Source organism: Diabrotica virgifera, chromosome 4 (genome assembly GCF_917563875.1).
Source record: "Diabrotica virgifera virgifera chromosome 4, PGI_DIABVI_V3a".
Taxonomy (NCBI): domain Eukaryota; kingdom Metazoa; phylum Arthropoda; class Insecta; order Coleoptera; family Chrysomelidae; genus Diabrotica; species Diabrotica virgifera.
Window position 1 is genome coordinate 179,956,414 of NC_065446.1, and position 18,828 is coordinate 179,975,241.

General features: G+C 33.0%; 1 protein-coding gene across 1 annotated transcript in view; it reads right to left on the reverse strand.

Annotated features, from left to right (window-relative positions):
• LOC126883273 (neuroplastin) overlaps positions 1 to 18,828 on the reverse strand; it is a 221,750-nt gene that overhangs the window by 34,448 nt on the left and 168,474 nt on the right. Inside the window, exon 4 of the mRNA XM_050648608.1 lies at positions 6,356 to 6,460. Within this exon, the coding sequence (XP_050504565.1) occupies positions 6,356 to 6,460 (105 nt within the window). The remainder of the gene's footprint in view (positions 1 to 6,355; positions 6,461 to 18,828) is intronic.

Below are 18,828 nucleotides of genomic sequence, written 5' to 3' on the forward strand. Positions count from 1 at the left end.
GAGTAACTTTAGTAGTGAAATCAGTTATTGCATGTTTGGTAGATTTACCTGACTGGAATCCATATTGAAATTTTGGTATGATATTGAAATTAGAGCTACTTTGGTTATTTTTATGAATTTTAATGATTTCGTGGATAATGAAAAATAATTAAAGAGAGAAAATATAGTCATATACATAAAATCTCTTCGCTTAAAATGGATAGGACATATACAGAGACGCCCACAATCAGATATGTTGAGAAGGAACTGGACACCACTATGGCCCAGGTGTAGAGGAAGACCTAGAAGATGGTTCTTTCACGGTTTTTGCTGTAAATTTTAAAGAACCGCTTGGATTGACCTGAAATTTGGCATACGCATAGCAAACATGTCAAAGAAAAAAAAGTGACATGGTGCCGATGTGTGCTTTTACCCTGGGGGTGAGTTTCACCCCATCTCGGGGGTGAAAAAATGTATGTCCAAGATAAGTCCCGAAGTGGATAAACTGACTAATTTCAAGCAGCTTTTGTTCTTCAGAGTTATTTCACCAAATCAACACTTTTCGAGTTATTTGCAAGTAAATATGTTCGTTTTCCAGCAAAATAACCACGTTTTTAGACGGTTTTTCGCAAATAACTCAAAACGTAAGCATTTTGTCGAAAAAAATATTCTTAGCAAAATTATAGCCTATAAAAAAGTGAAAAAAACGGTGTATATATTAGGTCTCCGTACCTAGCAAGAGTTATAGCTAATAAAAAATAGGTTTATATTCGAAAAATTCCAAATAGAATAATTCAATGTGAAATATCCAAATAATGAAGCATTCTTGGTTAAAACACATTACAACTTTTTTAAAGTGTTTAAAAAAAGCTTTAATTCTGTTTTTATAAAAAAAATTCTAGCATCAAATGTAAGCAAGTTACGCTCAAAATAAAGTTGGTCCCTTTTGTTTTGGCAAAAAAAAAATCAGGAAGATCACCCCCCAATTAGCAACTTAAATGAAATTAATCGTTATCGCTTCACAAGTTACTTTATGTTGTAACAATGTTTAAGTGGTAACAATTAAGTTCATTTGAAATGCTAATTAGGGGGTGATTTTCCCGATTTCTTACCAAAAAAGGGACCAACTTTATTTTGAGCGTAACTTGTTTACTTTTGATGCTAAAAATTTTTTTAAAAAACAAAAATAAGCATTTTTAAACACTTTAAAAAACTTAAAATGAGTTTTCCCCATAAAAGTGCTTCGTTTTTTAGTTATGAGTTATGGCAGGTTAAAATATTCGATTTGGAATTTGACGAATATGAACCTATTTTTCATTAGCTATAACTCTGCTTCTACTAGGTATAGTGACCTAATATATACACCATGTTTTTCACTTTTTTACGTGCTATATTTTTGATATGAATGTTTTTTCGACCAAATACTTACTTTTTGAGGTATTTGCGAAAAACCGTCTGAAAACGTGGTTATTTTGTAGAAAAATTAACATATTCACTCGCAAATAACTCAAAAAGTATTCACTTGGTGAAAAAACTTTATAGAACAAAAGTTGCTTAGAATTACTCATCTTATCCATTTCCGGACTTATTTCGAACATATATTTTTCATCCCCAAAAGGGGGTGAAACTCACCCCTAGGGCAAAGGCACACATCGGCACAATATCACTTTTTTTCTTTGACTTGTTAGCTATGTGTATGCCAAATTTTATGTCAATCCAAGCGGTTCTTTAAAATTTAGAGGTTTTGCAATATTTTACCTTTAAAGAACGTACTAAGAAGACAAGAGTAATGAATGTGAAAGACTGGAAAGTTCAGTGCAAGGACAGGAAGAAATGGAAAAGAGTCACGAGAACAGCAAAGACACACAGCAAGCTATAAATGACAGAGGAGTAATCCACCTCAAGAATAGGATTTTGAACGCCATGGCGTTAGCTATAATCCCTAGGGATTGTATGCTTAATGAATGAATGAATGATTCCATAATTTGGAATAGGAACACCAAAATGAAAGTTAATAGACGAGTTTATAAGAAAAGATACAGGCAGTTTTTGTTTATATTCTATAGAGTTTATAAGAGTATTGCGAGCACGGCGATGTACGGATCGGGGGTGCGAGAGATTACAAAAAAATGATATAGTGATAATAGATACCATAAAAGCAAAAAGACTTAAGGGCTTACATAGGTCTTGCGGGTAAAAAAGTGACTTTTAAAATTATCTCTCGAAAACTAAAAATTATTTTTATTTATCATTGGAACATAAAAGTAAAGTACTTAAGGTACTCTCAAAAAAATTTTCAGCCACAAATATTCATTTTTGTAGAGTTGACTGCAATTTTTCGACAACAGCCCTTTTTTTGCGGTGGGCAGCATAAGTAAGTCCAGTCTCATCTGAAATCAAAAAATAAAAAAGTTTCTTGTAGTTTATACCTCTGGCTAGTGAATGAACGAAGGAATTTTTATTAGGTGAAGTTATTCTTGTTTTATAAAAAAACTACTTAAAAATGAGAAAAATTGAGGTCGAAAATGTGTTTAAACTTATGTAAAATCTTCAAATTTCCTTTTTGAAGTTATACTTCTTTACGGGTGTAATGACGGTGAAATTTTATATGGTAAAACCTAGCGACCGGGCGCATGCGCATTATAACTTTGTTCTGATTGGATGTTCAAATGACATGACAAAAATTATCCAATATGGCAGCTGTGGCACAGCTGTGGGACTGTGGTTTGGTTATAATGTATGCTTGTTGCGTTTTAAAATTTGTAGGAAGAGAAACAACAAACAAAAAGTTAGTTAATGGTTATACTGCCTTTTTAAATAGTTTTCATATTATATTTTTGGACTTATTTACATAGAAGAGATGATTGTTGCATGCCAATGTGAAAGCTCATCAAACTGTGAGTGCCGCAGATCTCGCTTATTCAAAGCTAAAGAATCTTTCACTGGTAAGTGTTTTATAAATAGTTGATCAAATTTTGTTATGATATTTTGAACATAGCCACTTTGCACGACGCAAGTGATTGCGAAATTTATTAGTCGTTATACGGGCTCAGATACCTACCTTGAACCTACCAAAATACATAAGTAGTATGTAATACTTTTATTTACATAATTTGATTACCATCAAAATTTCTATCAATATTCACCTAATATATTGTTTTCTTACTCTATGTTTTGTTGTATTTTTTCAATTCTAAATCATTTCAATTCAAAATCAAAATAATTTGATTTACATAAGTTAAAAATGTCAAAAGGTTAATCTGTTTAGTTAGACGATCTTCGCACATAATGACAAGCTGTCTCTGTGGCGAAGTTTTAATGCGAGTGAATCCCAATACAACGCAAATACCAGCCGCGTGGTAAGTTGGTTCGAATCCCAATAGAAACTTTTATTTTTTTATTTTTTTTTATACATTTTATGATTGTAAGTATATTTATTATATAATTTTATTTTCAGAAAATACGTATTTAGTTAAAAATTTTTCCGACAATTAATGTTCAGAAATCATTTGTGGCATTTTTAATGTGTTTGTGTGTGTTTTATTTTTTTATTATTTTAATTTTTGGCACTGTTTTAATAAAAATGTTTGAGAAGTAGTAAGTATAAATTAATTTAATATTTAAATAAAATATAAATAAAAAGTATATTAATTTCGTTTATAATCATATAATCATATAATAGAAGTATAACTTCTTACGTGCGTACAAAGTACACACACATTCTTTTTTTTTATTAATTCCTTCGTTCATTCACTAGCCAAAGGTATAAACTACAAGAAACTTTTTGATTTTTTTATTTCAGATGAGACTGGACTTGGCTGCCCACCGCAAAAAAAGGGCTGTTGTCGAAAAATTTCAGTTAACTCTATAAAAATGAATATTTTTGGCTGAAAATTTTTTTGAGAGTACCTTAAGGTACTAGTACACTTTAGAAGACCAAAAATAAGCATTTTTCAAGATCTTTTTTCTCAGAACCTCTTTTTTACATATCCATTTCTAACTCTTAGACAATACAAAAAATATATCTTTTTTCATTTATGCACGTACACTAATATTGTAGATGGCGCCAAAGTTGAGACCTCGAAAAAAGTAGTTCCGATGGCGGACAGTTAATCTCAGGATTGGGATCTCTGAAACAAAAAATTCGTACGGCATTTGAAAAAGGAAGGTTTCTGACGTGACAATTTACCACCGTTAGTGAAAAATTCCGCAAAAAAAATTTTACGGAAATTTTAAAAAAATTTGTGAAAAAATCGCCCGTTTTTCTTCAGTTTTTCATGGTTAAAAAATATTTATTTTTTATTTTTTGGTCAAATTGTGGTAAATTGTCACGTAAGAAACCTTCCTTTTTCAGATGCAGTACGATTTTTTTTTGTTTCAGATATCCCAATCCTGAGATTAACTGTCCGCCATCATTTTTCGTGGCCTCGACTTTGCGCCCTCTACATAGTGTACTTGCATAAATGAAAAAATAAATATTTTTTTGTACTCTATAAGAGTTAGATATTAACATGTAAAAAGTTTTATGTTCATTTTTAATAAAGGTTCTGAGAAAAAAATTCTTGAAAAAATGATTATTTTTGGACTTCTAAAGTGTACTAGTATCTTAAATTATACTTTTACATGTTCCAAATAAAAATAATTTTTAGATTTCGAGATATAATTTTTTTAAAAAGTCACTTCTTTTACCAGCAAGACCTATGTAACCCCTTGAGGCTCGAGAGATAGGAAAAGGTGGAGGCTAGGAAACGAGAAAGCCGAAGGGTGTAGAACCACTATGTATTTATATTCGATTTAAAACGCAGAGCCGTGCGGTACATCTTTTCAATATGATGCAAGTCTTCGAAATGCCGCCCCCTAAATATTATTGAAACTTTAATACTAGTATTTATTTTTATTAAATGAAATTAGACAAAATGAACGAAAACTTTTATTTTAAAAACAAAACATACTTTAAATTAAATGAAATAATATGTATTAACATTAAATAACATTTATGAACATTTTTTATTTTAATTTTGGCAAACTCGTCAATCAGATTGGTGTAGTCTAAAGTAGCAGCTAGTGAGGACTCTATTGCAATAAGTGCTAATTTTTTAGTTTTGTTTGTCTTATGGAGCTTCGTAAATAGTTTTTAATCATTTTTAATTTTGAAAAACTTCTTTCCCCAAGCTACCGAGACAGAGAGTGTTAATAAAATTCTTAGGGTCGGTACTTTCTGCACCTCGCGTGATAAAATTCCTCTGACCGGGTTTTAATTGGAATAGATGTTACCGGCCCTTAGTGATACAACTATATTTGGATATAAAGAAATTATGTTATTTTGGAACAAATAGTTCAAAACCTCTAAAAGTTTCATGGACTATGGTATCATTTGGGATAAACCATGCAATAAATCTTCTAGAAAATCATTTGCCTCTATACCCGATTCATTTTCTATGAAAAGTATTGAGTGAATATTTTCTAGTATTTTTCTAGTATTTTATCATATGTCCCTTTTCTTATATTTCCCTAAATTTAAAAATATATAAAAATTTAAAATTTGTATTACGAGTTGCTAAAAGCGAAAATCAATCAATCAAAGAATTAAAGGCAATATTTAAAATATAGATGAAAAAATTTACTTCTTTATCTTTCTCTGTTGAGAGCTAATCCACAGATCAAATTGACGCATTTTTCTCTTGCTTCAATATTCGTTTTCAGCAGGAAATTCGGATCTTATTTACAAGATTTTCTGCAATTTCATTATCAGTAATTTTCAATTGGTCATAGCCAAATTGTCAGTAAATTTTCATTTTTTCCATAGTTTCTGACATTTTTACACAATCTGACAAATTTATAGTTACATGTTGTAACATCTACGAACCAGAAAAAAAAGTGTACAGTTTTTGTATAATACAAAAAAAGTTTGTTGTTTCTGAATAAGAAGACGCTGCGTCATTTATGACTAAGATGGCATGCGCAGGGCACGTAAAACGCCCTCGGATATTTTTCAAATTAATATTTTGTTTTGCACACCCTTTCTTATTCCTTTTATATAAACCCCGTTATCATAAACTTGTCCTCCGAGTAGTTTTAAATCAAGAACTATGTTTTCAAGAACTTATTTTTGTCAAAATAAGGTCTGTTAAACCATCACCAGCTAAATATTTTCGGCTGACACTTGGTCCTATATATACTTTTAATTATTGAATGGCTCAATTTGTATTTTGATTTTACTGATTATGCCGCCCCCTTGTGATGCCGCCTGATGCGGCTGCCTCACCGCATCACAGCACCGCACGGCCCTGTTAAAACGTTTATATTCGTGACAATCGGGAAATAATTTTCCTAAACTAAATGATAGAAGAATCATGTTATTAACTAATATACTTACTGAACGTCCATGATAACTTTGCATCACCTAAAACTTTGCACTGTATTCTTAATTTCTCTTCTTCAACTACGTTGATGTTTGCGGGTACTTTGACAAGTACCGCCCCTGTAATAAAAAATTGGATTTAGACGATTTTAGTATAAAATAACCTACATAAAATACACACATAAAAAATGTCTAAGGAACACAAAGTTTTTTTTCATAATATATATATATATATATATATATATATATATACATAAATTAGGATAAAATACATAAATTTGGATTGGATTTCAGTTATAATATAGCAGATTACACCCATACCTCGCTTTACGGCCTAGATACGTTCCACGAAACATGGCCGCAAAGCGAAATGCCGTATAACGAATCAATTATTCTAATACAAGTTCATAAAAATTTAATGGGATCGGTTCCAAATTTGTTAAATATGTTACATGGTTTGTCGTTAAAAATGCATTTTATCTGTTTATTTTTTTAAATCAAAAATACATACAAAAAAAAAGCACATACACTGGTATATAAAATAATAATAGATTCCAAAAACCAAAAATAATCTACAAACTCCAAGCTTTCTTGTTGTATCTTCATATAACGGGCAAATGATTTTTATTTGGTCCTGTAATACGCCTTGGATTTGTGGACAAATTAGAAGTGGTTTTAGCTTAAAATTATCAGTGGCATTTGCACCAAGTAGCAAAGTTAATCGTTCTTTAGACCATTTATATCCAGGCACATATTTTTCGGTTTTTGAAATGTACGTGAGATCAGGCATTTGCTTCCAACAAAGTCCTGTTTTGTCTACGTTAAACACTTGTTCAGGTTTATAACCACCTTTTTCTATAGTTTCCTTTAAAATGTTAAGATATTCCTTAGATGCGGCCTCATCTCATTTTATTTTCAAATTATGCATAAACAAGTGGAAATAGAAAAGAATGTGCATCGAGATTGTGTTTGCTCGAGAATGACAACATGGGGCCGTTATAGCGAAACATTTTAGGCCGTAAATCGAAACCGTGCCGTAATTGAACAGGGCCGTTATAGCGAAATGCCGTATACAGAGCGGTCGTATAGCGAGGTATGGGTGTAGTTGTAATAATATGATGCCTGCAGCCGGCCTTCGGCAGATCAACAGCAGAGGATCGACGGCGTTTCCATATCGGCGCAACCCCCTACGTACCACCTCTCCGACGAAACCAAGGAGTGATGGCTACCGAGAGTGTATTTAAGACGAGCAAGGAGAATCATGAAGGCAGTTCCTCTTGGTATACTGAACCGGGAAGAACTCAAACGGCAGATATGCAATGGAGTAAATTGTAAACCGCCGAGGGGGACGCGCTCGGAACTGTGACCGCAGCGAGCGGTAGCCGCCACCTCCGTCCGGCGCTGGCTGATGGGTAACTGTGTGTCGATGTTTGATTGGGAACTACGAGTCTGAGTGTCTCCTATTAATATTTCTGTCACCTGTTTTACTTCGGAATTGACTTCTTCACTGTTTAATTGTTGCTTGTTGGATTTTAATATGTAAAAATAATAAAACAAGATCACTCAGTGGTAGAAAAAAATACGACGCGCTCGATTACAATAAAAATGAACTAGTCCAGTCGGGTTAGACGAATAACAGGCCTAACCTTGCATTAGAAGCTGCCCCAAATTTTATTATTTTAATTTTTAGGGGGGGGGGGTCAATAGTAGTGTAAATTTAAAATCTCGACTGAATTCCGCCATTGCGTTAGCCGCCATATTGATTTTAAACGAGAACCGTTTTTGCTCAATATCTCCGCCATTTTCAACTTTTCGACAAAAAGTATAACAACCAAAATTGTTGAAAATGTAATTTTCTATCATTTCTATTTTTACAATTTTTTAGTGCCATCGATATTTTTTCGAGTTATAGCGGAAAATAGTGACAGTTATATATAAATAGAGCATAATTTATTATTGAACTACCTCGTTTATTGTTAGTTTTACGACAAAAATGTTCCTATACAAAAATAGAGAGAATTGAATTCTACACAATTTTAGTTTCTTTCATTTTTTTGCTAAAGTTAATATTTAAGGTAGTATGTATGCGATAATTGCGCGAGCGTAAGACCCGATTGATTTTGTAGCAATTGTTATTGTTCAATACCTACGCCATTTTCAACTTAAATTGTTCCAAATATGATTTCCTACAATTTCTTTTTAACAATTTTTTTCATGCGGTTGATATTTTCCGAGTTACGTGGGAAAATAGTAAAAAGTGGTGGGGGGAGCATAATTACTGAATTGAATCTTTTTTCCGAGCTGCCCCAAATTTTATAATTCTATCCTTTAGGGGAGATCAATAGTAGTGTAAATTTAAAATCTCGACTGAGTTCCGCGGTTGCATTAGCCGCCAAATTGATTTTAAAGGAGAACCGTTGTTGCTTAATATCTCCGCCATTTTCAACTTTTCGACAAAAACGGTAGGAACTAAAATTGTTGTAAACGCAATTTCCTACAATTTCTTTTCCACAATTTTTTTATGCGATCAATATTCTCCGAGTTAAGGAGGAAATAGTGGAAGTGGAGGGGAAGCATAATTATTGAATTGTCTCATTTATTATTAACTTTACGACATAATTGTACATAAACAAAAATAAAGAGAATTATATTTTATACAATTTTTGAAACTTCCAATGAAACACCAACCAAACTAAGTACATAAAAGACCTAAATAATAACTTATATGCATTAAGTTCACTTAATTTTATTAACTAGCGGGTTTTGTTGGTTGAATTTGTCTGTTGATAATTAAGTTTCATGTCAGCTAACATATTTTAATATTTCAACAATTTTTTTTAAATTTTGGACCCCGTTGGGGGGAATTTTCCCATCCCCCCCTCTTAGATCCGCCACTGGTTCTCTCGAAAAATTGCAGTAAATCGTAATTGCAACAATTTCAGTCCTGACACTTTTTGTCAAAAAGTTGAAAATGGGGAATTTATTGAACAAAAACAATTGCTTTAAAATCAATCGGGTCTTACGCTCGCGCCTTTACCGCATACGTATTACCTTAAATATTGATTTTATCAAAAAAATGAAGGAGATCAAAATTGTACAAAATTTAATTCTCTTCATTTTTGTATAGGTTAAAATTTGTTGTAAAAGTAATAATAAACGAGATAATTCAATAAATCAATAATTATGCTTTAACTCTCACTGTTTTTTTCCCATAACTCGGAAAATATGGACCGCACGAAAAAATTATAATAAACTAAATTATAGAAAATCGCATTTTCAACAATTTCAGTTTGTATATTTTTTGCCGAAAAGTTGAAAATGGCGGAGATATTGAGCAAAAACGGTTCTCGTTTAAAATCAAGATGGCGGCTAACGCAACGGTCAAATTCAGTCGAGATTTTAAATTTATACTACTATTGACCCCCCCTGAAGATTAGAAAAATAAAATTTGGGGCAGCTCCTAATGCAAGGCCAAAATTTGACTGGTATCCCGACTGGGCTAAACTATTGGTGACGGAAACCAGTTGCTCAGTCTAATAGGGTACATTTAACATAATGCCTCAGCTTGGTGGCGCCACCAGATCCGGTTACCCGGCTGGTGGACGGGTTCGGCCACCAGAACGACAACAATAATTTCTGGTGGCGCAACCGTTGTAGTCTAATAGGTCTCATTTACTTAAATGCCCCGTGACGTAATGAGCCATTGGTGGAACAACTTGGTGGCGTCACCAGTTGCCCAGTATAATAGCGGAAAAAATGTTTGAATAGCGCTGAGCACCAGGGTTACCAGGTCTACTGATTTTTCAGTGGACCTACTGATTTTAACAATATTGTGCCCTACTGAAATGTTATTATAATTTTAATTATCACACCAATGCTCGAGCGTGGTTTATTAGGACATTTTCAACGAAAAATCACGTTCTATCTACATTATTGTTTTTAAAATCCTGAAAGTACACAAAAGGTTACAATAATACAAAATGTTTATTTAGAGTTATGCCAATGTTTAAGAGTGATGTGTCCCAATAGACCACCGTCGTACATCGGAGTGTTAATATTGGAAGTGCAAAAGAATGTCTGTTTGTATGATTTTAAATAAGAGGACTGCAAAAACAGAGTCAAAAAATTAAAGTGCGCAATGCCAATATTAAAGCAACTTTTTGTTGAAATGATTACACTGGTCAACATGAATTTTGAGTCGGAGTTCTGTACCTCTGATTTTGATTACTTATGCCTAACTAAAGAAAGAAAAAATATGTTTATCTAAGAAAGTTTGCTTTTGTAGTTACCAGAAGGAAATTTTAAATTTGATGAAAAAGCTCTATTTTTTAATTTACAAATTTTGAATTATATATTTTTATTAATTTTAATTATAAAAGCCGGCATATACAACCCATAAATACGAAAAATAATACAAATAAAAATTTAAACATGAACAGTTTTAAAAAAATGAAGAAAATCTTCTGTGTAAAAGGTATATTTATTTAAAACCCCAATAAAGGGCTAAATTAAAAGACAGAAGGTTTTCGCTCTAAAGAGAGCATCATCAGTGTTCTAAGCAAGCTCTACATGCTAAGCCACCAAAAATACATGGGTTAAAACCCTTAAAACGCCGACCAAAAGTCTTACATTGGCGTGTTATATATTATACCCTGGCGATGGGTGAAATTTAAACAAGATATACATCAGAGCATCATATGACTAGACCACGTGTATGTGGGTGGTTGAGTTAATTTCTCTGTCTTCACAAAGAGAAAGGTAAGAGAAATCAACTCAACCACCCACATACACGTGGTATAGCCATATGATGCTTTGAGGTATATATTGTTTAAATTTCACTCATCGCCAGGGCATAGTATAAAAAGGGACAGTAGAACCACTCTCCGAAAAATTGGAAGTAAAATCTGTAGTCGCGCATGGCGACCGCGCAATGTTCTTAGTCGCTTTTGCCCCACTCTCGCATTGTTAGTCGCATAGAAACGTACAGATTTTAACAGGGAAAACCCGCATCCACCACTGGTGAATTATCAATTGCGTACTGCCGGTATTACTTCTTGAGATCAAAGTGCCGACAGAGAAGTGGTTTTACTGTCCCTCTTTATACTGTGGCCAGGGTATAATATATAATACGCCAATGTAAGACTTTTGGTCGGCGTTTTAAGGGTTTTAACCCATGTATTTTTTGTGGCTTAGCATGTAGAGCTTGCTTAGAACACTGATGATGCTCTCTTTAGAGCGAAAACGTTCTGTCTTTTAATGTAGCCCTTTAATGGGGTTTTAAATAAATATACCTTTTACACAGAAGATTTTCTTCAATTTTTGTAATTAATGGTATACAGCCAGTTACAGGAAATTTTTCCTTATGGATATGAACAGTTTTGGTATTAGGTCTGGATCCCGCGTATGAAAAAAAAGTTGATGAACAGCAAGCTGAAAATTTGTTAATAGCTATTTGTTAATAGTTAAGGGTGTCTAGTGGGACAATGAGTGGAACATGTAGAATATGTCAAATGCCAAGAATGATGACAGGTGATAAATAGCAGTCTGATTTTTGCATGAGAGTTTAATCTCTGTTCGGAGAGTTTAAGTCTGTTCTGTCGGACAAAATAAATGTGTCGTTTTCGTGGTGTGACCGTTCCAAATTTTTAACCTGTTCCACAATTAAAACTGCCCCTGTTCCAGTGTTCCCATATATCAAAGTTTATCCGACTAGACATCCTTAAGCTATTAACAAATTTTCAGCTTGCTATTAATCAACTCTTTTTTCATACGCGGGATCCAGACCTATATTTCTATTATGTAAACAAGTACTGTCTCGTAGGAGCTCCAAAACGTAGTTACCACATAGATATAATAACCTGTAGATTAGGCTAGTAGCTATGGGCCGCTGTGTGCATCGAGGTGTAACGCCGATATCAAGGACGCCATTGGTCAATATTTATTTTGAGTGGTATAGCCATCTTTGTCCGTCATAAGAGCGGTATCGCTTATAGTCCAGAAAGCCACTGCGCATCCGCTAGGAAAAATATTCTAATTCAGATATTTTGCACAATCTTACTCAAAAAGGACTCCTTTTAACAAATTTGCATGTTGCCAGGACCAAAAGGTGGTCAAAAATTTTTTAAACGTTTTTTTTTGTTTTTTTCCTAAAATTATTTTTTTTGCATGGAGAAAAATTGTTTTAGGTTTTTTGGATCATTCCAAATAGAAAAGGTCTTTAGTGACTTTTCTCTAAAAATGATAGTTTTTGACATATAAGCGATTAAAAATTGAAAAACTGCGAAATCGGCCATTTTTAACCCTCAAAAACTATGTGAAAAACTGAAAATTTGAATGTTGCCAAGGTAGGTAAATATTCTTTAAACATCGATTGATGAAATCCCGAAGAGTTTTTTGCAATACAATATTCAAAACTCCTATTTTTTTTTTAATTGCTAATCAAGCGTGCTCGACACTATTTTCCACCGACAGTATGGTGCAAATGAAAGGAATAAATTCGTTATTTCGTAAACTGGCGACGTTAAGGAAAAATCCCGAAACAGGTCGATTTTTATTTTTAAGTTATGATATTGTGGCATATATGGTATACTAGTGACGTCATCCGTCTGGGCGCGATGACGTAATCGATGATTTTTTTAAATGAGAATAGGGATCGTGCGGTAGCTCATTTGAAAGGTTCTTCAATTCTCTATTCAGTAATGTAAACATTTACATAATTATTTATACAGGGTGTCCTACTTCTTTTTTTGTCAAATAATTTAATTTAATAAATTTTTTTTGGACACCCTGTATAAATAATTATGTAAATGTTTATATTACTGAATAGAGAATTGAAGAACTTTTCAAATGAGCTAGCACACGACCCCTATTCTCATTTAAAAAAATCATCGATTACGTCATAACGTCCAGATGGATGACGTCACTAGTATATCATATATGCCACAATATCATAACTTAAAAATAAAAATCTACCTGTTTCGGGATTTTTCCTTAAAGTCGCCGGTTTACGAAATAACGAATTTATTCCTTTCATTTGCACCATACTGTCGGTGGAAAATAGTGTCACACACGCTTGATTAGCAATTAAAAAACAAAGAAGTTTTGAATATTGTATTGCAAAAAACTCTTAGGAATTTCATCAATCGATGCTTAAAGAATATCTACCTACCTTGGCAACATTCAAATTTTCAGTTTTTCACATAGTTTTTGAGGACTAAAAATGGTCGATTTCGCAATTTTTCAATTTTTATTCGCTTATATGTCAAAAACTATCATTTTTAGAGAAAAGTCACTAAAGACCTTTTCTGTTTGGAATGATCCAAAAAACCTAAAAAAACTTTCTTCCATGCAAAAAAAATAATTTTAGGAAAAAAACAAAAAAAAAAACGTTTAAAAAATTTTTGATCACCTTTTGGTCCTGGCAACATGCAAATTTGTTAAAAGGAATCCTTTTTGAGTAAGATTGTGCAAAAAATACGAATTAGAATATTTTCCCTAGCGGATGCGCAGTTGCTTTCTGGACTATTAGTAAAAAGAGATAGATAGACCACCGATCGACTCCGGCGCGTTACGCTTTTTTGCTCAGTATGCATTGTCTACGGTTAACATGTCTCTGAGTTACCATCATGTTCTCATTAAATTCTTCTTGACACCATTGATCCAAGTTCATTACATCTTGGTAAAGGCATTCCCCTGCTCTTCGGAATATGCACCGAAGTTGTCTTTAAATTGATCCAAGTGAGCATGTAGCATGTGTACTTTAACCCTTAAACGCCCAACCTTTTTTAGGTTCCATGTACGCCCAAGGGTGGGTAAAAAATGTCCACCTCGAAAATAGCTAATATATTTATTGAGAGTTGTTGGAAATGAATTAAACTTAAGATTCTTATGCTTAATAAACACAGCATCTTCTAAAATATTAATATAAACAATTTACAAACCTTACAACAAAATTACAAGGTACATCAAAATTAACATACCAGTAAAAGCCACTAATTCAGATTTGTCGATTTTCTCCACATTTTTCCTTTAAACCTCCTCATTGGAGGATAATTATGTAGATTATGTAACTATACGTCGATAATTATATGGATTATCTTCCTACCAACGAGAAATTATATAGAAACCTTTAGTAACAAGTTTTACCAAGGGTGTACTTTTTATGCCCACCCATATTTAACTCAAGATGCTACTTTTATTTTCAAAAATATCGGTAGAACCAAATTAACATTCGATAAAGGACTGTCTTTTTAACAATAAATAATTTTTTAAAAATTTTTAAACACGTAATAAATATGTTAAAAGGGAATACGCATTAGGTGGACATTTTTTACCCACCCTTGGGCGTTTAAGGGTTAAGAGACATCTTGCAACCCATGAGTTTGAAGCTGTCAAGCATAATAGAAATCAGCTCTTTGTAATTGTCAGCCTCTGATAGTTGCGAAAAAAGGTTTTAAAAATTGAAAGGCCTTAGAATCATTGATGAAGAGCCTTTACGAACTGCTTCATGAGACTTAATTTTATATTCAATGGAGGCATTAAAGCAGGATGGGGCTCCACATTTGAAACTCGCTCCGATGAGACCACGAGTACTGCTGGTAGTGACGTACTTCGGGTCTACTATTCCATAAGCAAAGGTAATATGGACATTTAGCGTATCCGCCTTTCATTCGCACCAGAAAACCAACCATGTTGAAATCCCCTATCACTGACCACACATACTCTACAATATTTTAAAACTTAAAGCACCATTCTAACGCTTTCGTAATTTTCTTTGAGCATTACAGAATGAGCCAGATGAAGAGAAGGAAATCTAATTCCATTGTGAAGAACTGTTTTAAGCTTCTTGTAGAGCTGTCAAACAAAATTATTTGGTTCCTACCTTAATAAATAATTCGTCACAAATATAGCAAAAACAGTCAACGTCATTTTTACCCCTTTTGGAAGACATTTCGAGGCCACGCGACACCTAAAGTACGTTGTTCCACTGCAACGCTCACGCGTACAGTACCATGTCGGTGTGCCACTTCTCGCTTCACATCCACAATGCCTCCTCACCCCTTTCTGGCATCTTAATACAACGAATCGTCAAAAAATCTTCCAAAACACCCAATATTTATTTTTCATGATCTATGTAAACGTACAAAAGCAAACTTTATTATTTATTGAGTTTTTGCTTAATTTTCGATGTATACAAACAGAAAATTTTTACTAAATAACAGACTAAAAAATTTTTTTTTGTTGACTAGTGTTATCCATACTGTATTATCGGTATGAAATTATTTATTTATAGTACATTCTTTCACGGTTTTTGCTCTAAATTTTAAAGAACCGCTTGAATTGACATGAAATTTGGCATACGCATAGCTTACATGTCAAAGAAAAAAAGTGATATTGTGCCGATGTGTGCTTTTGCCCTAGGGGTGACTTTCACCCCCTCTTGGAGGTGAAAAAATATAAGTCCAAAATAAGTCCGAAAATGGATAAACTGACTAATTCTAAGTAACTTTTGTTCTATAGAGCTTTTTCGTAAAGTCAACACTTTTCGAGTTATTTGCTAGTGAAAATGTTCATTTTTCAACAAAATAACTACATTTTTAGACGGTTTTTCGCAAATAACTCAAAAAGTAAGTATTTTGTCGAAAAAAACGTTCTTAACAAAAATATGGCCTGTAAAAAAGTAAAAAAAAAATGTTGTACGCGTTAGGTCTCTGGACCTCATAAAACCAGAGTTATAGCCAATGAAAAATAGATTCATATTCACCAAATTTCATATAGAATACTTCGAAGTGAAATATCCAAAAAATTAAGCACTTTTTGGGGAAAATCCATTATAACTTTTTTAAAGTGTTTAAAAAGAGCTTTATTTCTGTTTTTATAAAAAGTTTTTATCATTAAATTTAAGTAAGTTACGCTCAAAATAAAGTTGGTCCCTTTTGTTTTGGCAAAAAAAATCGGGAAGACCACCCCCTAATTAGCAACTTAAATGAAATAAATCGTTACCGTTCCACAAATTATTTTACTTATGTTGTGATTATATGATCTGTAAGTTTCATCGATTCAAAGTGCTTATTTTTGAAAAAATTTGGATTTAAAGTGAAATTTTTAAAAATTTTAATTTTGAAAAATATGATTTTTTTCAAAATAACTTAAAAATTGTTAGAGATACCAAAAATCTCGAAAAACAAAAACAGTCACCATTGCTTTTCTGAATATCATGTATTTTTTTGTTTTTCTGTTAGACAAAAATTGATTAAGATTTGGTGTTTCTAAATTTGCATACATTCGTGATCAGTGACTCGTTCAACCCCTTTTAACTACAGCCCTTTCAACAATAAGGACTTTGAACCGATGAAACTTACAGATTATATAAACAATACATACACGAGTCAAGAAACTTGTGAAGTCGTAACGATTAAGTTCATTTGAGATACTAATTAGGGGGTGATTTTCCTGATTTTTTTACCAAAAAAAAAAGGGACTAACTTTATTTTGAGCGTAACCTGTTTACTTTTGATGCTAGAAATTTTTTTTATAAAACAAAAATGAAGCCTTTTTTAAACACTTTAAATAAGTTATAATAAGTTTTCCCCGAAATGTACTTCATTTTTGGTTATTTCACGTTAAAGTATTCCATTTGGAATTTTACGAATATAAACCTATATTTAATTAGCTATAACTCTGCTTGTACTAAGTATACAGACGTGATATATACACCATTTTTTAAATTTTTTACAGGCAACATTTTTGCTAAGAATGTTTTTTCGACAAGATACTTACTATTTGAGTTATTTGCAAAAACCGTCTAAAAGCGTGGTTATTTTGTTGAAAAAATGAACATATTCACTGTCAAATAACTCGAAAAATATTGACTTAGTGAAAAAACTCTATAGAACAAAAGTTACTTAGAATTAGTCAGTTTATCCATTTCCAGACTTACCTTGGACGAATATTTTTTCACCCCCAAGAGGGGATGAAAACCACCCCCGGGGCAAAAGCACATATCGGCACAATATCACTTTTTTTCTTTGACTTGCTAAATTTAATGTCAATCCAAGCGGTTCTTTAAAATTTAGAGGTTTTGCAATATTTTACCGTTAAAGAACGGACTATTACTTAATCTGCTATATTCACGCACAAGAAGATACCACTGCTCGTAGATCGTAGTTCACGTCATACTGAAGCTTATGGAGCCACTACAAGGCCAAGAGCGGCGCTACGCGCGCTGTACACTCTCGCTCACATGGAGCCATGATTTTACTGCTGTGCTGCCGCCGTAATTTAACTGCTACTGCTAGCGTCAACTTGTCGCTTGTAGACCCCTAGCCGCAGGGTGACTCATTTTAACTTGAGCGTTAAAACGCTGAACGCTGAACAATAATCTTCACACTGCCACCGTTTTTGTGACTACGCCAAAGCTTTTGATTCTGTAAATCACATTTTGATAAAAAAACTAAATTTCTACGGAATTCGAGGTATTTCTTTAAATTGGTTCCAATCTTACTTGAATGATAGGAAACAACTGGTTAGAGCAAATGATACAGACTCTAGTCTCAAAAACATTGTATGTGGGTACCTCAAGGTTCAGTATTGGGTCCTCTACTTTTCCTTATCTTTATTAATGACATCACTAGTTTAAAAATCGATGGAAAAATCTTTCTTTTTGCTGATGATACCAGTATCAGTTGGGGCAACTCAAATATTGCAACTGTTCATGCTACTATAACTTCTGATCTACTTACAATAAAAACCTGGTCTGGCTCTAATTTACTCTCGTTTAACGTAGATAAAACAGTAGAATTATCTTATAAAGGAGCTCTTCAACCCTTACCTGTTAATAACAGCCAGATCAGTACCGTTGATTCTATAAAATTTCTTGGTATTTTTTTAGACGCCAACATTAAATGGTCCCTCCATATCGATTTGTTAAGGAAGAAACTATCTTCAGCTTGCTATGCTATAAGATCTGTTTCGAATGAACTCAATTTAGCATCTTCCAAAATAACATATTTTTCTTTGTTCGAGTCGCATCTTCGTTATGGTCTTCCTTTTTGAAGTTCTGGTACAGCTGCCCAATTCGATGTTATTTTCAAATTACAAAAAAGAGCAATAAGATATCTGTTTGGCCTCAGAAGAACAACACACTGCAGAAGTTACTTCAAAGATATCGAATTTTAACCCTTCCATCTTTGTATATTTCAGAAACTGTTTGCTTAATTCGTAAACATCTACATGTCTTTCCACCAAGACCTAATCATGACTACTTCACGAGAAATTCTACCTTTGACGTCTATTTACTCGAGTTAGTAAAGAAATATACAGTGATGAGCGCACTAATAACCGGCAAAATAACGCAAATAATGGAAAACATATTAAGTTGTGAGATAAAAAGAGATGAACCTAGTGGACCGGTGTTACCTTAGCCATAAATTTCATCCATAAATTTTTTTTTCATAATTTCACAGAAATTTGGTATAAATTTATCAAAA